Source organism: Orycteropus afer, unplaced genomic scaffold (assembly GCF_000298275.1).
Source record: "Orycteropus afer afer isolate SDZICR_OR568_19922 unplaced genomic scaffold, OryAfe1.0 scaffold00229, whole genome shotgun sequence".
Lineage (NCBI taxonomy): Eukaryota > Metazoa > Chordata > Mammalia > Tubulidentata > Orycteropodidae > Orycteropus > Orycteropus afer.
The window spans coordinates 641,757-668,013 of NW_006921816.1; the positions used below are offsets into that span (position 1 = coordinate 641,757).

Sequence of the window (26,257 nt, forward strand, 5' to 3'; positions counted from 1 at the left end):
GATTGATACAGTGGCTGCGATGATGGGCTCAAGTATTGCAGGGATTGTGGGGCTGGCATGAGATCGGGCAGTGTTTCGTTCTGCTGTGCATGGGGTCGCTATGAGTTGGAAACGACTCGACGGCACTTAACAACAACAACAACAACAAATAGTGCTGCAATAAACATGAGTATATATATGTCATGATAAACTTTTAACATTCTTTTATCTTAAAATTTATCAAGGTCTGCATGGTTTTATGACATAGAAAAATAGTCTTTTTACTTGAAGTTTATGAAAATATTTTCTCTTGTTTTCCAGTATTCTTATGGTTCCAATCTTTTTTGGGGTGTGTAGTAAATTGTTTAGACCTAATGTGAAGTTTATTTGGTTAAGAACTAATAAGGATGCAACTTTATTTTTTTCCCTAGAACATGACCAGTTACATATTTTAAAAATCAGTCTTTTACTTTGTGATTTGACATGCAACCTATATCATTATAATAAATTTTCATGTGTCTTTGGGTCTGTTTTTGAATTCTGTTCTATTTTATTGTTGTTGTTATATGCTGTTGAGTCGGCCCCCACTCATAGCGACCCCTCCTTGGGGTGCTGAGGCAGTATCACTTCGGAAGTAGATTGCCCAGCCTTCCTTCCAGGGAGTGGCTGGTGGGTTTGAACCGCCAGCCTTCTGGTTAGCAGTCAAGTGCCTTAGGCACTATGCTACCAGAGCTCCCTGTTTATCTAATCGTACACCACTGCCAAACTGTTAATTGTTACAACTCTGTAATGTTTTAATATTTGGTAGGCCTTGTGGCCCCACCTTTCCTCTTTTTCAGAATTTTCCTGGCTATTCTTACATGTTTGTTTTTTGATGTGAAATTTACAAATTGTCTGGTTCCCCCCCCACCCCCCACCCCCAAGTGTTATTAGAATAGTATCTTCATTATCTGGAACTATTATAACAGAAATGCCACAAATGGGTGGCTTTAAAAATATTCATTTTCTCACACTTTAGGAGGCTCGAAGTCGAAGGGTGCCAGCTCTGGGGGAAGTCTTCTGTCTACGTGGGCCCTAGAGAGGAAAGCACTTGTTTCTTTTTGAGCTTTGGCTCCTGGATGATCTTCATGTGACTTGGCATCTCTCTCCTTTGATTTCTGTTTGTTTCTCTCTCCCTAATCAGCTTGGTTTATCACTTTTATGTCTCAAAAAAGATTGACTCAACATACATCCTACACTAATCCTGCCAAATTAACATAACAAAAGCAACCCATCTCAAATGGGATTACAACCACAAAGCATGGAGGTTAGGATTTATAACACATATTTCTAGAGAAGCTCTGGTGGTATAGTACGTAGGGCATTTGGGTGCTAACTGTAAGGTTGGCGGTTCAAAAAAAAAAATAAAAAATAAAACCAAACTCACTGCCGTCAAGTTGGATCTGACTCATAGCGACCCCTTCCTTGGGTTTCTGAGGCAGTATCTATCTATGGCAGTATCTGAGGCAGTAGATTGCCCAATCTTCCTTCTGAGGAATGGCTGGTGAGTTTGAACCCCCAGCCTTCTTGTTAGCAGTCAAATGCCTTAGGCACTATTGCTTCTAAGGTAAGGCAATTTAATTTACTTCTGTAAAAATTCACAACTGACTCAATGACAGTGGTTTTGTTCCCCCTTTCCCCCCACCAGGGGACCCAGTTCAGTCCATAACAGATAGTATTTGGGAAGAATTGACACCTTTCTAATGTTGAATATTTGTATCCAAGAATAGAATGTTTTACTATTCAAGTTTACTTCCTGTTGTTGTTGTTATGTGCCGTCGTCAAGTCGGACCCGACCCATAGCGACCCCTCCTTGGGTTGCCGAGGTAGTATCACTACGGAAGTAGATTGCCCAACCTACCTTCAGAGGAGTGGCTGGTGGGTTTGAACCGCCAACCTTCTGGTTAGCAGTCAAGTGCCTTAGGCACTATGCTACTAGAGCTCCCAAGTTTACTTGCATATGTGAAAATTACTTTTTGATATATTTACTTTCTTGGATTCTTACTTTTAATCATTTTTCCAGGTGATTCTCTTATACTAGGGATATATAATCAATCTGAAATTGATAAATATTTTGTCCTTTTCTTCCCAGCTTTATGCATCATTTTTTTTTCTCTTGTTTAGTTGGCATCTACTAGTACTGCCAGACAAGTGTTTTTAGTGCTGATGGTGGGCATCTCATGATGTTTGGCTTGAGACCTGTATTTATCATGTTGAGGTGGTACCTGGCCATGCTATCAGAATTACCTTTCCTTTAAGGCAATAATTTGTTTTTCCTTCTTTATGACTATGTTGAATTACATTAATAAATTTGTTAATGTTGAATTATCTTTGCCTTAGTAGTATGAATCTCACTTAAGTCAGGTGTTTTATATACCTTTTTTAGATTCTGTTTAGTAATATATTATTTAGAGTTTTGTAGCAGTACATATAAATGAGATTAGTTGATGATTTTTTATTTTTGCCAGATGTTAGAATAATTGTTATACTGGCTTTATTATTTTTAAATATAACTTGAAATAGACTAATTGTATCAGTAAAGATTCATAGGTGGCAGTATTTTTCATTTTTTTTGGCTGTAACTGACAAATTTATATCATGATCTGTGTAAATGTACATGTAAATGAATGTAACAAGCACTTCACAACAATAATTAACCCTATCATTAATGATACACTCTTAATATTTTGTATTTCGTTTATTTACTTTTTAAAAAATGTTAGTTATAGTCCTACTAAGGGGTCACAAAGGAGCTCTGGTAGCATAGTGGCTAAGACACTTGCCTGCTAACCAGACGGCTGGCGGTTCAAACCCACCAGCCACTCCTCGGAAGGAAGGTTGGGCAATCCTACTTCCGTAGTGATACTGCCTCGGAAACCCAAGGAGGGGTCGCTATGAGTCGGGGCCGACTCGACGGCACATAACAACAACAACAACAACAAGGGGTCACAAACTGCAATTTGAAAAATAATGACTTAGGTTCCTTTTCAAAAAATAAAGTGTAATTGATTCATTAATTGTTGGTATATCATTGCTTCTTAAGATGATGATTATGAAAACCCTTTGTAAATTATATGCCACTATTGAAGTATGAATCATTTATTCAGCACACTACCTGGCATATGGTGAGTACTATATGGAATATGGGAGCTCTGGTAGCGTAGAGCCTATGGCACTTGACTGCTAACCAGAAGGCTGGCGGTTCAAACCCACCAACCACTCCTTGGAAGGAAGGTTGAGCAATCTACTTCCATAGTGATACTGCCTCTGAAACCCAAGGAGGGATTGCTATGAGTCGAGTCCATTTCCACAGCACATAACAACAACATATGGCATATAGTTTTCCTAATACTAAATACAGCCACTCCTCGGAAGGAAGGTTGGGCAATCCTACTTCCGTAGTGATACTGCCTCGGAAACCCAAGGAGGGGTCGCTATGAGTCAGGGCTGACTTGACAGCACATAACAACAACAACAACAATACTAAATAGATCTAAGTATTTTGGTCTTTAGAAATCTTCCTTCAGTATGCTTTATTAGCAGCTTTTCTTCTCCTGTTGAAAAAATTAGGAAAAGAATCTGTCTTGTGCCCTCCCAAATACAGTTGCTTGGAATAGTGAGACTTGACTATTAGTATATCACCAGTCATATAATTATGCTAATAAATTTTATATCTTTTCTGTTCATTTTGGTTTTACTTACTGATTTTCCATTTCAGGAATGTCTGAATCTGAACAGGCTCTTAAAGGTACTTCACAAATTAAATTACTCTCATCTGAAGATATAGAAGGGATGCGACTTGTATGTAGGGTAAGAGTTATTTTTTCCCATGGGGTAGGACGTACTTAAGCAGGCATTAGACAGGAACTCAATCATTTGCTGATTTATAAAGGTCTCAGATGTTATATTGTAAGAATATGACTAGTCATAATTTTCATTAAATTGTTGGTATGTAATTTTATGCAACAGTTGATCTCAAATAGCCTATTTGAAAATTTATATGGCAGGTAATCTATATTTAGTTGACAGGTTTTTTTTTTTAACCCCTTGTATTTTTTTAAAGAACCATATTTTTTGTGATATTTTGTCATTTTATTCTCACAAGTCATTATAACATGGGATAAAGTTTAATAGTTGTACAGGGTTTGGTTAAAAGTCTTGTGAAATACCTGTGAAGTGTGTAGCCACGGCTGGTACATATAAGCTGAAATAACGTTTTTATTTTTTCAAGGCAAAACAATTGGTATATGTAATGTTGTCATTTAGAAATAATCCTTAATGTTTTCATGTAATAATTTAAAAGTGATTTGATACTAGTTTTCTTTGATAGTCTTGAGGACTTTATATTCTTTTTCACTTATTTGCTGTGATTATTCGAGGAAATTCATTAATCTCTCCTTTTATTTCCTTCACCCTTCATTGTAGAAATGTGAGAAGACTCAACCTCTTTCAGTTGATTTTTGCTTAGATTGCTTCAAACATACATTTTCACATAGCAATCAGCAAAGCTTACTTTATTAAGCCCAATTAGGTAGATAGATAGATAGGTTTTTACAGATACAGATGTTTTGAAAATGAAAATTCTGGGTGGTACTATTCCAGGGTAGATTCATTTTCCCAATCTTCTGTAAAGTCTAAGAGAATAAAAAGGGTGCAGATTTCTGTATTCATTTTTTCTGGATATATTAAGTGTCTTTCTCTTACAGCTGGCTAGAGAAGTTTTGGACGTTGCTGCTGGGATGATTCAACCAGGTGTAACTACTGAAGAAATAGATCATGCTGTACACTTGGTGAGAAAACTGGACCTTCATACTTTGAAATAATTTTTCACATTATTAGCTATTTCAGAATTCTAAAAAATAAAGTAGACTTAAACTATGAAAGTCTAAAATAACTTCACTAAGCTATTTTCAAAGGAAATTTTTGTTTTGTTTCAAATATGGAAAACATTCAAGTCATAATTCCCATTTTTAAATATCTGTGATATTGAACTCTGAGATGAAGTTAATATCTTGTTTCTAAAAATCTCAAATTTCATAAGCGTTTTAGTTTTTTAATAAAATGATTAGTTTTACCAGTGTTTTATGTAAAACACACTATGGTCTCTTTGTACATGAAATATTCTGAAATGAGAAGAGGATGCATGCAGCTTACGCAGCCAAATGTGTGGGGAAAGTTTCCTTTTCATATCCATGATAAACAAGTCAAAACTCAGACTAGATATGCAGTAAATATGATATAGGGATATCCTTTTATACAGATTGCCTATTCCATCAATGAGAGACCTTAAGAGTAGTAGATAAGTGTACACATTATTTGACTAGAGTGTTGACAAAAGAAGAGATATAACTAATTAATAAAACACATGGAAAAAATGATTAAACCTGTTCTGGTAACAAAAACTCACTGCCATCGAGTCAGTTCCGATTCATAGTGACCCCTTCTTGGGTTTCTGAGGCAGTATCTCTATGGAAGTACGTTGCCCAGTCTTCCTTCCGAGGAGTGGCTGGTGGGTTTGAACCACCAGCCTTCTGGTTAACAGTCAAATGCCTCAGGCACTACGCCACCAATGCATTTGCAAACAATGCAAAAATACCTACTAAATTAGTGTGTGTTTTAAAGATGTTTATATACATGCTTGTGTGGATATGGTAAAAGTGATACTTTATTATTTATTGATGGTATTGTAAATGAGGACAACCCTTTTGAAAGGCAATTTGACAGTATGACTTGAGCTATAAAAATGTTTATAAATAAAGTTTAATATGGGATTCTTGATTGCAAATATTGTTCTGTATGTTGTCATTGTAAAATATACTGCATACAATAATAGCATTTTGACCGATTGCTATGTACCAGGTGCTCTTTTAAGTCCTTCTTTTACATCAACTCATTTAATCCCCAACAATCCCATGCAGTAGAGACATTATGTCCATTTTATAGATAAGGAAACTGAAGAGGCTAATTAACTTGCTCAAGATTATATAACTTGTAAGTTACGGAGTTGGTTGGCATTTTTTATCCAGGCAGTCTGATTTTGTGTGGCCTTAATAACTATTTATACTACTATGGAAAAAAAGCATTAAATGAGGCAAAACTACAGTCACAATGTTATTGGTGGTAATATTTTTTATAATTGAGGAAACTTAATTTAAATTTCTAATACTGTTGGAATAGCCAGTAAAATTATGGTATATTCCACAAATAGTATTATATGCAGCCATTAAAAAATTATTAGCTTGAGGACTTTGTGGCAATACTGAAAGACAAATTATGTGTGCTGTGATTTGTTGTTGTATGCTGTGGTTTGCTGCTGTTCTTGTGTGCTGTTGAGTTCACTTCAACTTGTAGCAGCCTAGTAGGACGGAGTCAGAGTGCTTCATAGGGTAGGGTTTTCTGGGTTGTAATCTTTATGTGAGCAGATTGCCACATCTTTCTCCCATTGAGCCACTAGTTGGTTTGTGCTGCTCACCTTTTGGTTAGCTGCTAAGTGCTTAACCACTGTGCTGCCAGGGTTTCTTACGCTGTGATTACCACTGTGGAAACACCCAAGTAAAATAAGACTTGTTATGGAAAACCAGACTGTTTCATAGAGTTTCTGTGTTCTTCCACATGAATGTAAGTGATTGTCTCTGGAATGTCTCTGGAAGTACTTTACCATTTTGTAACTAGTAGAGGGTCAGTGAAAAAGAGAAAGACCCTCAGTGAGATGGATTGACACTGTGGCTACAATGATGGGCTCAAGCATAGCAACAATTGTGAGGATGGCACAGGACCAGGAAGTGTTGCATTCTGTTGTATGTGGGGTCACTGTGTATTGGAACTGACTTGATGGCACCTAACAACAACATGTATTTCTTAACCAAAGGGACATAGATTTGTTTTTATATAAGAAATTTTAATTGCATTGAAAGAGCTTATTAAAATTTACTTGAAATATGATTTCTTTTTCATAAGGATTTTTAATTCTAAACTCAAAGAACCTTCTTATGTAACATTTGTATATATTTGTAGTATGTGAATTTGCTTTGTCAGTACAATCAACTGACACAAACCCTAGTGTATACTGTTTATGATTATATTCACTGTCATTTCTAAAATAAAATATTAAAAGAGTTCTTCAAGTTCTTTCCAACAGATTTTTCAAATTAAAAACCTGATTTATGAGACTCACAAAATTACATAAAAATGTTTTCTTTTGCATATTCTAAATTTTTTTCTCTGTATTTTACTTTACTTTAGGCATGTATTGCAAGAAATTGTTATCCTTCTCCCCTGAATTATTATAATTTCCCAAAGTCTTGTTGTACCTCAGTGAATGAAGTTATTTGTCATGGGATTCCAGACAGACGGCCCTTGCAGGAAGGTGATATTGTTAATGGTAAGAATATATAAGAATAACTTTTGTCACCATGAGCAAAGAAATAATGTTTTAAGAGTCTGATAAAAAGAAGTATGTTTTCTTGATTTGCTTCTTACATTTTTGTGTTTTCATATGTAAACTTTAGTGTCAAAATTCTGTAGGAACTTTTAAAGTATTTCTGTGCCTATTGCTTTTACTGACCTATATGATACAGTATGCATTTTTTAAATGCACATTATCTCATATATGATTGGTAAATGTAGATGCCAAGTTGTCAGCATATGTGGAAGTCATTTTGATTTAAGTGTAATTTTTTTTCCACCAGTCTGCTAATAGTTTTGAATGGATCAGGGTAGGTATTCTTAGAGTTAAAGAGAAACCCTTAATAATATGTGAAGACTTGGAGGAGAAAAGCTAAAAATCCTATAGTAGTGCCTTCCTTTAGTGTAACAAGTTCAGAAAATGGCTTTAGGGACCTCTAGTTTAGTTCCCTTTAAAGCTGGAAGTGCAGAGAAAGAAGAAGCTGCAGGATCTGCTAAATTTTATTTATATATATAATATATGTACATATTTATAAGTTTTGAAAGATAATTTTATGTATTTTGTTGTTGAGAATATACAAGGAGAACATACACCAATCCAAGTTTCTATATGTACCATTTAATGACGTTGAATATATTCTTCAAGTTCTGTAACCATGATCACTGTCCTTTTCTGAGTTACTCCTCCTCAGTAATATAAATTCATTGATGCTTAAGGATCTTATGAAATCATTTGAGTTGCTGTTAGTTTGATAGATAGTTTTTATTTTTTTCTCTTTTCCTTTTTTTTAAATTTTAATTTAATTCACTCCCCATTTACCATCCCCAACCCTAACCCAGTCTCCTCCCCTCTCTGCCCAGTAACCTCTGCTCCCCCTGTGCCCCTCATAGTGATGCACTCCTGTGTGTCCTGCATTTCCTCTGTGCGAATGTTGCCCCTCTGGTGCCCCATGGTTGATTGCTCCAAGGGATGCATTTCCATAGAGTATGTGGGTGTGTCATCCTGGGTTGAGTGGTCTGCTTGTACATCTTGTTTACTATTGGGCTAAGAGCCAGCCCCTGGGAGTGAGTTTTATTCCAGGCCCAGAATGTATCCCAGGACCGTAGTATTGGGGATTTCACCAGGCTCCATTTGACCAGTTATTCTGGTCCTTATTGAGTTTTTGAATTTTGTTCCACGTTTTTCCTCCCATAGAATAGTTATTAAAAGAGCATAATGCTCAAGGTAGACAAGCTAAACTACTGTTTGGTTTTAAGAAGACTTCAGGGGATACTTTGGTTTAAGGTTTAAAGATTGTCTCAAGGCAGTAGTTTAAGGGGTTCATTCAACTTTCATGGCTCAGGAATATCTGGAGTCCATGAAAATTTGAACTTCTATTCTGCATTTTCCCCCTTTTGATCATTATTCTTCTATGGGCACTGTCCATTTTTTCTGGTCTCATGGCAAAGGAGATAATTTTCATGGAGGCAAGTAGCCACACATTCCTTATCCTCCTCTTGTTCCTGACTCTCCTTCCTCTGTTGTTCCAAGTGAATAGAGACCAGTTGTTGTGATTGCTGTGCCTTGGGTGGGTGCTTGCAAGCTTTTAAGACCCCAGCACAGTGCATTGAACTTGGAAGGTAGAACAGAAGCACTGAGCATGTTATTAGACCAATTAACTGGAATATTCCATGAAAGTATGATCTTAAACCTCCAAAGAAACCAAATCCCATGAGATTTTTGATTGTACATAAGCAGCCTCGGCAGCTACTTTTTTTTTTTTAAATAGAGATACTATTATTGAGCCTTAGGTCAAAGACAATCATCTAGAATGAGGGAAACCATCGCATGTGTCCAGCATAGTGGCTGAAAGGGATCTGCTAAGTCATGGCCATGGGGCTAATTGTATATGATTGAAAGCAAAAGGAATCATCACAAAATCATGATAGTTGGCAGATTGATTCATCACTGTTGCAGGCAGGAGTGCAGAAGCAGGGAAAGGACCATGATTGGGATACATACGTAACTGAAGATAGCAAAGAGTTACAGGATTTTTTCTGGGCCTTGACTATCTGGCTAGGTGGTGGTCTAGATAGGACTCACAACTATACGACCTGAATCATAGCCACAGGGTGACTACAAGTGGGAGCTGTGGCTATGAGATGATACCAGGACCCCAACCTTAATTTAAATTAGAAAAGGACACACTCAAACAAGTTCTGTAGTCCTTTGTGTGAGTGTATTTTACTTTCAGCTATACTCTTCCTGAGTGAAAATTGCCTTTCTCTAGGTTTGTCCTGGAGCTTATCTATGTATAACCACAAAGTTGGTTTTTAAGGTCAGAAAGAACTTTCTTAGGTCAAGACTCATAATGGATTTAGGGCTCCCACTATAGACCATTGTCTTCTACAAACCCAAGTGCTTTGCGATTTAAGCTCTAATACATTCTCTCCTCTGATCATCGATTTTATTTAAAATCCTTTGATCACACTTAGGTTGGTGTTTTTCTTCTGCATGGACTGCTTTTTTTTTTTTTTTTAATTGTGATTTGGGTGAAAATTTACAGAGCAAATTCACTTTCCATACAGCAGTTCGCATACACTTTGTCTCATGACATTGACCACAATGCAACAGCTCCCCTCCCACTTTCTCACGACAGTCACCTCTTCCCTGTGCTGCATGGACTGTTCGATGGCTTCTTTAGACGGCTGCTTATTTTAGGACAAGCTTTTAAGACGCCCGGCACTATCCTTTTTTGATAGCCAGGCATCATCTAATTTCATCAGCGTGCTTTACTGTAGCTCCCAGTCTTCAGTGATCATCTATCTTACGAGGGCAAGTATGGAGCAGTGCCATATTGGAATAACTACTTGACCTGTGGTTAGGCTACAGAGCTTAAAGTGGGAACTCAAGTACATACATAAAATATATTTTCAGTATATATGACTCACCTAATGTGCACCATATTAGCTTCCTAAGAAATTACAATAGAAATAACTTTCATACAATACTTGATAGTCCTAATGAAGCAATATACTTCCATAAAGATCACTGCCTGGGAAACCCAGTGGGAGTCGCTATGAGTCAGAACCGACTTGATGGCGTGAGTGAGTGTGCGAGTGAATAATACCACTAACCCAGTGAGTAGTATGGATTAAAATACGAATGAGAAAATTACAAAGTTTCCCAGTTAACGCATGGAGAGGGTTACCTACACAAATTAATAAAACTTAAGTGATAGAACAAACTATTTAAAAATGATGAGGGTTAGACATAAAGCAATAATGCCAATAACATTCATTCACTAAAGGAAAGCTATTGGTTTACAGAACCTAAAGGCATATAAGACAAAAGTAATAAATGTGAAAAGATACAGCAAATCTAGCCAGTTCTTATCAGTCATATAAACCCAAGTTACCAACATAAAGAAACTTCAAAATCAATAAAGATTTAAACAGAGCCCAATGATCTTGGAAAAACTTGTCTGCTTCTGCCCACTGTGGCATTTCAAGTCCAAGTGAGTGCTTCAGTTCCTTTAATCTGTGACAAATGTATCTTAACGTTTAATACCTTAATTCATGACTATAACTTCAAGTCTCTGGCTTGAGGTGGAAGTATTTCCCCAGGCTTTTCCAGATGTAATTTCTGTTTTGGCTTTGGAAAGTTCTCTCGCAATGGAGAGAATCATCCTGTATTTTCCCCTTGATGGAGATCCATCCAATTTTCTCAAAATTATAGTAAAACAGCATTTTTCCTTATTCCCTTTTGTCTGAAAAGTCTATACTTAATTTGGGAAGGGTCCTTCAAAAGCTTCCTTAAGAGGTGCATGACTCAGGAGACAGACTATGGCCAGAGAAGCCTGATCTTGCCTTTCCCTCCCTACCTTGGGCTTGCATTCAAAGACAAGAATTGTTGTTATTATTGTTGTTTTGTGCTGTCGAGTCGGACCCGACTCATAGCAACCCCTCCTTGGGTTTCCGAGGCAGCATCACTATGGAAATAGATTGCCCCATCTTCCTTCCGAGGAGTGGCTGGTGGGTTTGAACCGCTAGCCTTCTGGTTAGCAGTCAAGTGCTTAGGCACTGTGCTACCAGAGCTCCTAGATCATAGTAATTCATTTACATGTTTAAAGGCAAAAGATAACCAGGTTACTAGTTTCACTTAAAGATACATTATTTTCCATAAATAAAACAACATTCTGTAATATTTAACTTAAGCTGTTTGGCAAGATTTCACCTTCAAGTTTGTCATAAACACAAACTTTTGTCAAAATAAATTCATTTAATTAATTCTTTGTAATATTAGTACTACCTAATTCATAAAAGCATCTATCATTAGACCAGATCTGAGCAAGTTCCTTTAAGAAATATCTAATTTAATAATACCATCTGGAGGTAAAAATTATATGTATTATCCTAATTTGCTTCTTTTTAAGGCCTTTGTCAAAATTTAAGGCCTATACCAATCAAAATAAACTACTTCTTTTCTGTGTACTTTTCAAATGAACCAGTTTGTATCAAAGTTTCTTAGAGTAGCTAAGCCTAATTCCTAAGACAGTTGGAAGAAGCGGTTTTATTTGGAGCTGAGGCTTAGAGCACCCTTATGACATTATGACAGCACACAGAGGAAGATAAAAAGGACACCCAGATTGAATGCTCTCTTTAGAGTATAACTAAAATCCTCAAGATAGAATCTCATCCAGTTTTCTAGGTGACCCACTACAGATATCATCCAGGTAGATGCCACCTTGAGTGAGAACCACACTCACTGGTCTCTGACATTAGTTCAAACAACAAACTTAAAAGGTTTCTGCCTGTGGTTTTTCTTAGGATCTTCCATTTTATGATAAACAATAACATTAACATTCTTAAAAGAGCATAACACAAAACAAGGCATCACACACACATTCACAAGTAGCTACATAATTTCTAGCTGTTTCACTTAGGTCAACCGATCTTAAAATTACCAGAGCTCTCTCGGAACTAGTCTGAGAACCCTTGTCCCAAAAGTGGCTACTGACTTTCTAAAGAATTCCTTGGTAATCATATACCAATATCTACTGTGTAAAACAGTAAAGAAGCCTCTAATTCTTACCTATGTAAGCCAGTGGGTTACTTGAGAGAGGTCCAGCCTGATCTTTAGAAGTGAAATTCTCCATCTTACCAAGCAACAGTATGTGTTGAATGTCATACTGCCGCCACCAGCAGAGACAAACTACCTTTTGCAAGAGACTGAACCAGAAACACATACCACTGCCACCAGTGGGGACAAAACAAGACCCTTGGAAGAGATGAGTAGAGAAAGAGAAAAGAAAAGAAAAAGAAAAAAAAAAGTCAAAGAAAAACTTACTAAGCCACAGTTTGTTGTTGTTATGTGCCATCGAGTCAGATCCGACTCATAGCAACCCCTCCTTGGGTTTCCGAGGCGGTATCACTACAGAAATAGATTGCCCAACCTTTCTTCTGAGGAGTGGCTGGTGGGTTTGACCTGCCAACCTTCGTTACCAGAGCATATATAATTTCTCTTGAATTTGTAAATCTTCAAATACAACCAAATAATTTTAGAGATGCTAAAACACTGTCTTCAACAAACAGAAAGAAAGTACTACAAGTTCTCACATGGAAAAGAAAACCTGTAAACGGCGAAACTTAATACAGGTCTCAGAGAGCCATACCAAAACACCAGGCTCAGAGTTCAAGAGCATTTACCTCACATGCTCCCTGGGGTTTGTGGCAACGGTGGAGTTCAGGAAACCCCTTCTTTGGCACCTATGCCAGTCCTCAACTCCCAGGGATCCCATAAGGAAAAACAACTTTGGATCCTGCCATAACAAACAAAACAAAATCTGCTGTTGAGTCAATTCCAACTCATAGCAATCCCTATTGGGTTTCCGAGGCAGTAAATCTTTACGGAAGTAGATTGCCCAGTTTTGCTTCCATGGAGTGGCTGGTGGGTTTGAACCACCAGCCTTCTGGTTAGCAGCCAGATGCCTTAGGCACTGTGCTACCAGAGCTTTTTTGGATCCTGCCATAGCCTATACCAAATGTAATAGGGGGACAGAGACCCCAGATCCAAACAGGTTCAATAGAGATACTTCTGTTAAGCCTTAGAAAAGACAAAGACAAAACAAAGACAGTCATCCAGGATGAGGGAAGCCATCAGCATGTATAGTACAGAGGATGCATAGAGTCCCTCTGCAGGCACTTTTGTAAATATTACTATCACACAGTTTTTGCCAATTCAGCTTTCTGTGGTATAACTTACTGACTTACTGATTTTTCCATCACAGTTAAACCCCCCCCCAACCCCACCACCACCACCTTTGATAACCACAAATAAACTTTCCTCTCTATACATTTGCGTTTTCTTGTCTTTATATAAATGAGGTCATACAGATTTGTCCTTTTGTGATTGACTTACTTCACTCAGTATAATGTCTTCCAGTTCCATCCATGTTGTAGCATGTATAAAGACTTCATTTCTCCTCCTAGATGAGTAGTACTCCATTGTATATATGTACCACATTTTGTTTATTCATTCCTCTATTGATGAACATTTATGTTGAATAGTGCTGCAGTGGTTATTGGTGTTGAGTCTGCTGTTAAGCTTTTTAGGTACCTAGGAGTGGAATTGCTATGTTGTTGTTGTTGTTATGTGCTGTTGAGTCGGCCCTGACTCATAGCGACCCCTCCTTGGGTTTCTGAGGCAGTATCACTACAGAAGTAGGATTGCCCAACCTTCCTTCCGAGGAGTGGCTGGTGGGTTTGAACCACCAGCCTTCTGGTTAGCAGTCAAGTACCTTAGGCACTATGCTAGCAGAGGAATTGCTATGGTAGTTCTAAAATCTTCACAGCTAGAGCAATAAGCAACATCATGATAAATGGAGAAAAGATTGAAGTTGTCAAGGATTTCATTTTACTTGGATCCACAGTCAGTGCCCATGGAAGCACCAGTCAAAAAATCAAATGTGTTGCATTAGGTAAATCTGGTATAAAACATTTCTTTAGTGTTAAAGAGCAAAGATGTCACTTTGAGGACAAACAGCATTGTCCGTTTATTCTTCTAAGAATCTTATGGTTTTTGTTTGTACATTTAGGTCCTTAATCCATTTTGAATTTATGTTTGTATATGGTATGGGGCAAGGATCTCGTTTCATTTTTTTGCCTGTGGAAATACAGTTTTCCAAGATCATGTATTGAAAAGACTATTCTTTCCCCATCAAATGGACTTAGCACACTCATGAAAAATCAGTTGAATATGGATGTGTGGGTTTATTTCTGGACTCTCAGTTGTATTCCATTGAACTACGTGTCTTTTGTTATAACAGTCCCAGCCTGTTTTGAATACTGTAACTATACACTGTGTTTTAATCACAAAATGTAAGTCTCCCTACTTTGTTCTTCTCTTTCAACATTGCTTTAGCTATTTGGAGCCTTTTGCCATTCCATATAAAATTGAGGTATTTCTGTAAAGAAGGTTTTGGAATTTTCATTAGGATTGCGTTGAATCTATAGATTGTTTTGGATAGTCCCATCCATGAGCATGGAACTTCTTTCCATTTATTTAACTCTTCTTTAATCTCTTTCAGTAGTGCTTTATAGTTTTCATTGTATAAGTGTTACAGTCCCTGGTTATATTCTTGTTAGGTACCATCGAGCTGGCTCTGACTCGTAACAACCCTTATGTACAGCAAAACAGAAAACTGCCTGATCCTGCTCCAGCCTCACAAATCCTTGCTGTACTTGAGCCCACCATTGCAGCCACTGTGTCAGTCCATCTCATTGAGGGGCTTTCCCTTTTTCACTGACCCTCCACTTTACCAAGCGTGATATCCTTCTGTAGGAAATGGTCCCTTCTGACAACATAACCAAAGTAGGTCAGACAAAGTCTGGCTGTTCTACGTCCAAAGAGCATACCAGCTGTACTTCTTCCAGGACAGATTTGTTAGTTCTTCTGGCAGTTCATGGTTCTTCCAGTGTTCTTCACCAACACCACAACTCAAAAGCATCAGGTCTTCTTTGGTCTCCCTTATTCATTGTCCAACTTTCACATGCATATGAGGCCATTTGAAAACACCATGGCTTGGGTTAGGTGGGAGCTCTGGTGCCATAGTGCCTAAGTAAGGCACTTGACTGCTAACCAGAAGGCTGGCGGTTCAAACCCACCAGCCACTCCTCGGAAGGAAGATTGGGCAATCTACTTCCGTAGTTATACTCCCTCGTAAACCCAAGCAGGGGTCACTATGAGTTGGATCCGACTCGACGGCAGTGAGTTTGGTTTTGGTTTTTTGGTTTTGGGTTAGGCACAGCTTTGTCTTCAAAGAGACATCTTTGCTCTTGAGCACTTGAACGAGGGCAGTAGATTTTCCCAGTGCAATATGTCATCTGATTTCTTGACTGCTGCTTCCATTGATGTTGATAGTGGAACCAAGTAATACGAAATTTTTAGCAACTTCAATCTTTTCTCCATTTATTGTGATGCTGTTTATTGGTCCAGTTGTAAGGATTTTCAGTTTCTTTATATTGAGATGTAATGCATACTGCAGACTGTGGTCTTTAAACTTCATCAATAAGTGCTTCAAGGCATCCTCACTTTCAGCACATAAGGCTTGTCATCTGCATATCACAGGTTGTTAATAACTCTTCCTCCAATTCTCATGCTGCATTCTTGTTCATATAGCCCAGCTTCTGGGATTATTTGTTCAGCATACAGATTGAATAAATACGTTGAAAAGGTACAACTCTGATGCACTGTCTTCCTAATTTTAAATCATGCAGTATCCCCTTGTTCTGTTCGAATGACAGCCTCCTTGTGAAGGTTCCTCATAAGCCTAATTAAGTGATCTGCAATTCCCATTCTTCTCAATGTTACCCATAATTTGTTATGATCATACAGTCAAATGGTTTTGCATAGTCAATAAAGCACAGGTAAGTATCTTTCTGGTATTCTTTGCTTTCAGACAAGATCCATCTTAACACCGGCAGTGATACCTTTGTTCCACATCCTCTTCTGAATCCAGCTTGCATTTCTGGAAGTTCCCTGTCAGTATACTCCTGCAACCATTTTTTGAATCATCTTCAGCAAGATTTTATTTGTGTGTGATATTAATGATATTGTTCGATAATTTCCACGTTCTGTGGGATCACTTTTCTTTCTTTGCTCCTGGTTATGTGATAGGTATTTTACTCTCTTAGATGCTGTTGTACATGGAATTTGTTCTCTAATTTACCTTTCATTTTTTTCATTGCAGAGATACAGAAGCCCAACTGATTTTTGTTTGTTGACCTTGTACCCTGCAAGTTTGCTAAATTCTTCTGTTAGCTTTGGAAGAGTATATATACTCTTCCAAAGTGCAATTTTCTATATATAGGATTATATAATCTGTGAAGAGAGACAATTTTGCTTCTTTTCCAATTTGGATATCTTTTATTTCTTTTTCTTGTGGTATTGTTCGGGTTAGGACTTCTAAGACAATATTGAATAGAAGTATAATTATTTTTTCCTAATTTCAAGAGAAAGGCTCTCAGTCTTTCTCCATCAAGTAAAGTGTAGGCTATTGGCCTTTCATGTATACCCTGAATCTCGTATTGAAAAATTTCCCTTCAGTTCTTATCTTCTATTGGGTTTTCATCAATAAAGGGTGTTGGATTTTATCAGATTATTTTTCTGTGTCCATAGATATGATCATGGGTTCTTCTCCTTTGTTCTATTGATGTGATATATTACATTGATTGACTTTCATATACTACCTGGTCATGGTATATGACTCTTCTCATAAGCTGTTGTATTCTCTTTGCTAGTATTTGGTTGAGGATTTGTGCATCTGTATTCATAAAAGATACTGGCCTATAGTTTTCTTTTCTTGTGGTATCTTTGTCTGGTTTGGTATTAGGTTTATGTTTGCTTTGTAGAATAGAGAAGGGAATATTCCTTCCTTTTCTATCCTTTGAAAGAGTTTAAACAGTATTGGTGGCAATTCTGGTCCAGGACAGTTTGTTTTTGTTGGGTTAGTTTTGATCACTGATTTGATCTCTTCACTTGTTGCCTATTGAGACCAGAACTTAAAACCAGTTCATAACAATTCAGTAATTGCTGTTGTAAACAAGGATCACATAATGCATTGCATAGCAACCAGTTCTGTTGCCTGTGCTGTTTTAACCCAAGTAGAAAACAAACAGTTGTGCCCACCTCAAAGATGGTGGGCTACTGTACTGCTTTTAATGTGTGGTTGCTTTTTATTATACTGTCAGTTCAGTAATCCAGTTTGCCTCATCAGGCTCCTGAAACTGGCAAGAGAAAGGATTATGACAGGGCTTTTGGGGAGCAATATTATTGACATTACTGTAGAAAGCAGCACACATTCAAAGAAATGCAGTCAGCTGCCATCTTTGAGCATGGCACAGCTGTTTGTTTCCTACTTGGATCACAACATCACAGGCAACAGATTTGGTTTCTGTGCAGTGCATACATGGCCCTTGTTTATAATGTTAATTATTAAACCATTTTCAGCCAGTTGAAAGCCCTGCTTGAAATTTTCTTTTTTCTCTTGAGTCTGTTTGTGTAGGTGTGTGCTACTAAGATTTAGCCATTTCATCCAGGTTATCCAGTTTGTTGCTGTATAGTTATTTTTAATATTTTGTCATACTTCTCTTTATTTCTATCGGGTTGGTTGTAATGTCTCCTCTCTTATTTCTGATTTTGATTATTTGGATCTTTTCTCAGTCTGGCTAAAGGTTTGTTAATTTTACTGATCCTTTCAAAGAACCAACTTCTGGTTTTATTGATTCTCTATTTTTTATTTCATTTATTTCTACTCTGATCTTTGTTACTTCCTTTCTTAGTTTGCTATCCTGTATCTGGTTCATGGAGTTTTCAAGTTAGATTTTTCTTACTTGTTCATGTAGGCATATTACTATCAGTTTCCCTTTGAGTACTGCCTTTGCTGTATCCCATAAGTTTTGCTATGTTGTGGTTTCATTTTTACTTGGCTGTAGAAAATTTGTGATTTCTCTTTTAATTTCTTCCTTGTCCCAATGGTAGTTTATTAGTGTATTGTTTGGTTTCTGTATGCCTATGTATTTTTCAGTTTTTTTTTTTTTTTCTGTTACTGATATCTAGCTTCACTCCTTTCAGGTCAGAGAAATTACTTTGTATGATTTCTGTCTTTTTCAATTTTTCAAGACTTGCTTTGTGACTTAAAATGGGGTCTATCTTAGAGAATTATCTATGTTCACTGAGTAGAACGTATATAGTGCTGTTTCTAGGTGGTGGTGGTGGTTGTTATGTGCCATCGAGTCGGACCCGACTCATAGCGACCCCTCCTTGGGTTTCCGAGGCAGTGTCACTACGGAAGTAGATTGCCCCATCTTCCTTCCGAGGAGTGGCTGGTGGGTTTGAACCGCCAGCCTTCTGGTTAGCAGTCAAGTGCCTTAGGCACTATGCTGCCAGAGCTCCTAGGTGGGATGTTCTATATATGTCTGTTAAGTCTAATTGGTTAATAGTGCCTTTTAAGCCCCTGTTGCCTTGTTGATCTTCTTTCTAGATGTTCTGTCCAGTATTGAAAGTGGTGTATTGAAGTCTCCACCCATTATTATAGTACTATCTATTTCTTCCTTCAATTCTATCAGTGTTTGCTTTGTATATTTAGGTGCCCTGATGTAGGGTGCATGTATATTTATGATGGTTGAATTTTGATGAATTGACCCTTTTTTCACTATATATTGCCATTATTATCTCTCTTGACATATTGTGTTTTAAAGTCTACCTTGTCTAATGCTAAGATTGCATTCCAGGTGTCTTTTGGTTGTTATTTGCATGGAATATTATTTTTCCATCCTTTAACTTTCAACCTACTTGTGTCCATGGGTTTAAGGTATGTGTCTTCTAAATAGCATGTAGTTGAATCATGTTTTTTTTTTAATCCTTTCTGCCACTTTCTGCTGTTTGATTGAAGCATTTAGTCTATTTGTATTAACTGTAATTACTGAAGCAACTCTGGTAGCACCTGGCTGCTAAACAAAAGGTTGAGGGTTCGAACCTACCAGCCACTTCCTGGGAGAAAGATGAGACAGTCTGCTTCCTTAAAGATTTATAGCCTTGGAAACTGTAGGGAGCAGTTCTACTCTGTCCTAAAGGATTGCTATGAGTTGGAATTAACTTGATGGTGGTGGGTTTGGGTTTTGTTTTTGGTAATTACTAATAAGAAGTGACTTCTGTCATAAGTTATTTGTTTTTGGTGTATCTTAAGCCTTCTTTGTCTTTGTGTTATGTTTTGTTGATGCATTGTAGTGCACCTTTTTGAATCCCTTTTCCTTTTGTGTATACCTTTATATATATATATATTTTTTATGGTTGCCCTGAGTGTTACACGTAATTAACAGCTTGTATTTTCCACATTCTAGGGGAGGTTGGTACCAGCTTAACTTCATTAACATACAAGAAATTCTATATTTATAGAATCCCCGCCTTTTTTATTCTTGTCAGTAATTCCATGTTTGTTTGGTGTTTTTTGTTCTATAAAACAATTTTTCCTTGATATATGTATTTCTTACTTAAAAACATGAAGGGCAAAATATTTTTCACTCAAGCATGAGTACCTTGTTTATTGTTGTTAGGTGTCAACAAGTTGGCTCCAACTCATAGCTATCCTGTGTATAACAGAACGAAATCCTGCCCAGTCCTGTACCACCCTCACAATCCTTGCTTTGCTTGAGCCTATTGTTGCAGCTGTCAGTCCATCTGGTTGACGGTCTTACCCATTTTCACTCATCCTCTGCTTTACCAAGCATGATAACCTTCTCCAAGGAATCATCCCTTCTGACAACATGACCAAAGTAGGTGAGATGAAGAGTGGCCATGCTCGCTTCTAAGGTACCTTCCAGCTGCATTTCTTCCAGGACAGATTTGTTCATTCTTCTGGCAGTCCATGGTATTTTTAGTAGTATTCACCAACACCACAATTCAAAGGCATCAACTTTTCTTCTGTTTTCCTTATTCACTGTCCAGCTTTCACATGGGGATGAAGCAATTGAAAATACCACGGCTTGGGTTAGGCACATCTTAGTCTTCAAAGTAAAGTATTTGCTTTCTTAACACTTTGAAGAGGCCTTTCCAGCAGATCTGCCCAGTGCACTATGATGCTGGATTTCTCAACTGCTGCTTCCATGGGTGTTGATAGTGGGTCCCAGTAAAACTAAATCCCTGGCAACATCAGTTTTTTTTTCCATTTATTGTGATATGGGTTATTGATCCAGTTGTGAGGATTTTTGTTTTTGTTAGGTTGAAGTGTAATAGATACTGCAAACTGTAGTCTTTGATCTTCATCAGTAAGTACTTCATGTCATCTCCACTTTCAACAACCTGGGTTCTGTCATCTGCATATCTCAGGTTGTTAATGAGTCTTCCTCCAGTCCTGATGCTGTGTTCTTCTTCATATAGTCCAGCTCTTGGATTATTTGCTCAGCATACCAATTGGATAAGTATTATGAAAGGATAAAACCTTGATGTACACCCTTCCTGATTTTAAACCATGCAGTATCTCCTTGTACTGTTCAAATGACAGCCTCTTGGTCTATGTACAGTTTCTTCATGAGCACAATTAAGTGTTCTGGAATTCCTGTTCTTCAAAATGATATACATAATCTGTTATGATCCACACAGTCTGATAGTAAGTCCAGTCCACAGTAAACATCTTTCCGGTATTTTTTGCTTCAGCCAAGATCCATCTGACATCAGCAATGATATCCCTTGTTTCACATTCTCTTCTGAATCCAGCTTGTGTTTCTGGACGTTCGCTGTCAGTATACTACTGCAACTGTTTTTGAATTATCTTCAACAAAACGTTACTTTGTATGATATTAATGATACTGTTCGATAATTTCCACATTCTGCTGGATCACCTTTCTTTGGAATGGGTACCAGTATTGATCTCTTCCAGTCTGTTGGCCAGGTAGCTATCTTCCAGATTTCTTGGCATACACGAGTAAGCACTTGCAATGCTGAATCTGTTTGTTGAAACATCTCAGTGAGTATTCCTTCAGTTCCTGGAGCCCTGTTTTTCACCAGTTCCTTCAGTGCTATTGGTCCTTGATCATATTCTACCTCCTGAAGTAGTTGAACATCAACCAGTTCTTTTGGGACAGGGGTTCTGTGTATTCCTTCCATCTTCTTTTGATGCTCTATGCATCATTCAGTATTTTGCCCTTAGAATTCTTCAGTATTGCAACTTGAGACTTTAATTTTTTCTTCAGTTCTTTCAGCTTGAGAAATGCTGAGCATCCTCTTCCCTTTTGTTTTTTTAACTTCAGGTCTTTGCACAATTCATTATAATACTTTGTATTCTTGAGCTGCCCTGGTTTAACTCTTGTTTAGCTCTTGTATTTCAAAATTTCTTCCATTTGTTTTAGCTACTCTCCATTCCAGAGCAAGTTTCAGAGTCTCTTCTGACATCTATTTTGACCTTTTCTTCCTTTCCTTTCTCTTTAATGACCTTTTGCTTTCTCCACGGATGCTGTTCTTGATGTCATCCTACAGCTCGTCTGTTCTTCAATCCTTATTACTCTTACACTTACCAACCCATTTCCCTTTATTAAAGATCTTGCCTTTCATGAATAGCTTTGAATTGCACTCTAGTATCTTTTCCCTTGACTCTACAGAATGCTCTCATCAGTATTTTTTATAGGGCTGTTCTGGTGGATATGTATTCTCTCAGCTTCTGTTTGTCTGGGAGTGTTTCAATTTCACTCTTATTCTTGAAGCATAGCTTCACTGGATATAATTCTTGGTACACAGTTTTTTTTTTCTTTCACCACTATATTTCATTCCATTATCTTCTGGCATCTCAATGTTTATGAGAAAAAATCTGTACCTTATCTAATTGGAAATACTGTGTGTGTGTGTGTGTGTGTGCTTCTCTCAGTGCTTTCAGGATCCTCTCTTTATCTTTACTTTTTTAGAGCCTAGCTCTGATGTGTCTTGGTGTAGATCTCTTAGGGTTTATCCTGCTTGGGGCTCTTTGACCTTCTTGGATTTGTAGATTCATGTCTTTTGTTAGATTGGAGAAATTTTTTGGTCATTATTTCTTCAAGTATTCTTCTGTCCCTTTCTTCTCCTTCTAGAATTCCCATGTTGCATGTATTAGCTCTCTTTTTATTGTTCCATTATTCCATTAAACTGTGCTCATCCTTCTTGAGCCTCCATACTTTTTGCTCTTCAGCATCTGTAATTTTAGCTACCTTATTTTCTGATCTGCTTATTCTTTCTTCTGCCTGATCAGTCTGTTCATAAGTCCTTCTGTTGTGTTTCTAGTTTCAGTTACTATCCCTTTTAGTTGCAGTACCTATTATTTTAGATCTTATTTTGTTTGTGCATTTTTTTTCTTACTTAGCTCTTTGTCTTTGTTTTCCCTTAGTTCCTTAATTACGTTTAATTTTTTTGTATTATAAGTCTACCTTTGTTTTTCCCCATTATTTCATCATCCCTAATTTCATTCTCTCTCCTTTTTACCATATTCATTTGAATGGACAATTATTTCTGTGTTGTTTGAGTATCTTGAGATTTTTTTTGGTTGGGGCATTGGAATTTTCAAACGTGTCTACTTTTCACCATTATTGGTGTCTTTGCCTGCACTACTTTTCTGCAAAGCACTCTGGTGAGCAGAACATTCAGCCTTTGCTAGTGTTTCCTCTTCCTCTTTGTGTTAGCTCCTTCCTCTCCTTCCTCTTGGTTTAGTTAAGATTCAAAAGTTACAATTCTCAATTTTCCACTTTCAGTCTCTCCCAAATACACCAAAGAACACACTGGTCAGTATGTTCACCATCAGGCACAACCACTTAGGCGAGATATTATGGACTAATTAATCTGTCCTTTCTCTTTGATTTTTACTCCCCTCTCTGTTTCTGTAACCATGTTTTTAATGGAAAAACTACACCTAGCAAACCTCCTTTGCAGCTGGGTGTTGCCTTCAGGTTTTGCCTGATGCTTGCTCTGTGGAGAATGCTTATATTTGAGCTGACATTCAGGGGAAATATTGGCAGACTTTCCTCCAGTTCAGGAGCAGGAGGAGCTGGCACTTCCCAGAAGGACCTTCTTGAGATCTGTGGTGGTGGGTTGACCTACCACCTGACTCTCTTGTAGGTAGCTTTCTGTAGAAGTTTCTATCACTTCCAGCAGATGACAGTTACTGGTTGGGGTTAAGGGTTGTTACATTTCAAACAGACAGGGGGGTCTGCCTTGTTGTTGTCAGAGCCCCGCCTGTAGGATGTTGGCCATGAGTATGGCCTCCACTAAATATACCTGCTTCTCAGCACACACAGCAGCCTCAGTCAGCAGTCCTCAGTGCCAACTTGAGGGGGGAGTAGACAGACCCAGACAGATGCTCAGGGAGGTCTGTCTGGTTTTATTTCAAAGGCATGTGCTGTATGTTGCCCAGGGAGGCAGATGTAGTGCTGACTATGGGAGTAGACTCTACTTTCCTGGCTTTCTGTAGTAGTTTGCAACAGCCTGGCAGCCAACAGTTACAAGATGGGGGTGAGGATGTATCATTCTGGTCACATCTCCATGGAGATCTGCCTTATTGTTGTCAGCGTTCTGGTAGTTTGTTGTGTAAATGCAGCTTTCACTCAAGACTCCTTCCTAGCATACACAACTTCAGTTCACAGTCCTCAGCACCAGCCAAAAGTGGGGGCAGATAAACCCTAATTGACCCCCAGGGAGATTTAGCCTATTGGTTTCAGAAACCAGAATTATAAGGTGTGCATGGGAGATGGTAGAGTGTTGACTGTGGGAGCAAACTCCACTGCCGGAGCCTTCTGTAGCATTTCACAGCCAGTATACAGATGACAGTGCTGAGTAGGGGAGTAGGCTATTACTCCAAATGGAGCCCCTGGGAGGTCTGCCTTGTTGCTATCAGATCCCCTGCAGTATATTTGCTTTGGGTGTAGCCTCCATTTGCTTCCTAGTACACAGCAGCCTCAGTCAGCAGTCCTAAGCACTGACTGAAAGGAGGAGCACACAGGCATGAGCTATGGGGTATACAGGGAGGCAGGTAGAGTGTTCACTATGAGATTAGACTCCACTGCATGTGCCTTCTGTAGCAATCCAAGTAGGTTTGCAGCCGAAAGTGTCTGAGTGGTGCTGGGGGTGGTGCTGGCACACTCCAAACAGAACCGCAGGGAAGTCTGCCTTGTTTAGTTTAGAGCAGAAGTTTGAGGTCCTGTCTCCTTTCCTGAGGCCACTTCCCCAGTTCACAGCAACTGATCCACATGGCTGAGGGGAAGTGCTGGGAGGTATGATTTTCCTACCGTATGTAACTTGTTGATTTGTTGATTCTTGCCTGTGTTTGTTTCTCTACTGCTTGCCTCTGATCCCTGATTCAAAGTCCCTAAAAACTGAGCACCATTTCCTTGTGTTTGTGGGGGACAGTCAAAACGATGGTATGTTTACATCACCATCTTCCCAGAATCCCTAAGTGATCTGTTTTAAGAGTAATGAAATTAGTCACTTTACTAATCAGATATCTTTAAGGACCTACATATTAAATTAGGAAGCACTATTTCAAATGTTAAAGGCTGTGGAGAATGGACTGACTTAAGATGCTGGCTGTGAATGATAGTGGAGATTTAACTGTGACACTGTTTTTATTAGAGTTGTTACTGCTTTAGTTAGGGTGACTGTTTATTAAGTTTCATAGATTTTTAGGGGTCTTGACTAACCTGTTTTTTCAGACAAAGATAAATCCTGTTGTTCTTAGCATATGCTGAGTATGTAAGGCTTTTCAGGAACATATGTGTGATGCTGGAGCTAAAACACCTGTACTATGATATTGCAGGTTGATTGAAATGTGTGTTTCCAAAATACGCATTGCGTATGCTCTCTTTCTATGTGTGTGTGTGTGTAGTGTATTGTAGGGGTATACTAGTAATCTGTATTGTTAAACATGGGGAAAAAGGATATGTAATTACAAATAAGTAAGAAACAAATGAGGCTTCTTTTTTCTTTTTTTTTGTGAAGAGTATAGAACAGTATATCCCTATTTACTTATTCCTTAGGAGGTGGAAGAATCTGTTGTTAAAGATACATAAGTAAAAGCAGGCTTTGTATTTAATGTCAAAATGTAGTGAACTCTTGATCTTGTATTGTTATATCCTGGGTGCATTTATTCTTCTGTCCTATATGATCTAATTAATACTATGAGAGTATAAAGACCTAACCATCTGCCTTGTGCTGTGTCCATATCACTGTTCTACAGAGTGAGTTTAGTTATATCAAAGGCAAAGCATTTCTGTTAGATAATAACTACACATCTGTTGCTGTCTAATGTGAGAAATCGGTTTTTATCTTTTTCATTACAGTTCTTGCTGCTGTCATGTTGAAAGTCTAAAATAAAAGCAAATGTGATTTTTTATATTTGCACATTCTTTTTCAGTGGACATCACTCTTTATCGCAACGGTTATCACGGGGACCTGAATGAGACATTTTTTGTTGGAGATGTGGACGAGGGAGCACGGAAGCTAGTCCAGACCACGTATGAGTGCCTCATGCAAGCCATCGACGCAGGTCAGCCTCACTGCTAGGTACCGACTGGAATTGCCCTACCTTGATGGACAGCAGATGGCTCAGCATTGCAGTGTACATTCCTTGTACTCCCAGCTTCGTCTCTGTCCTATCTGAGTTAGTGTAAGATTTTAGCTATAATGTGTTTAAGGATGATTTGGGAATGCCTTCGTAAGGATGGACCAGATGATCCCATAGCATACTTTGGTTCTTCTGTGATTTATCTTCCTTTTCTGTAACTGATAAAATGGGAAGAAGAGTATGTATAGTTCTTGAGTTCTACTTTTATTTCTGCGTTTTTA

At 38.0% G+C, this 26,257-nt stretch overlaps 1 protein-coding gene across 1 annotated transcript in view; it reads left to right on the top strand.

Moving 5' to 3' along the window:
• Positions 1–26,257, top strand: part of METAP1 (methionyl aminopeptidase 1) — a 136,633-nt gene that overhangs the window by 79,939 nt on the left and 30,437 nt on the right. Inside the window, exons 5-8 of the mRNA XM_007948849.2 lie at positions 3,737–3,828; positions 4,725–4,808; positions 7,261–7,399; positions 25,827–25,958. Coding sequence (XP_007947040.1) covers positions 3,737–3,828; positions 4,725–4,808; positions 7,261–7,399; positions 25,827–25,958 — 447 coding nt within the window. The remainder of the gene's footprint in view (positions 1–3,736; positions 3,829–4,724; positions 4,809–7,260; positions 7,400–25,826; positions 25,959–26,257) is intronic.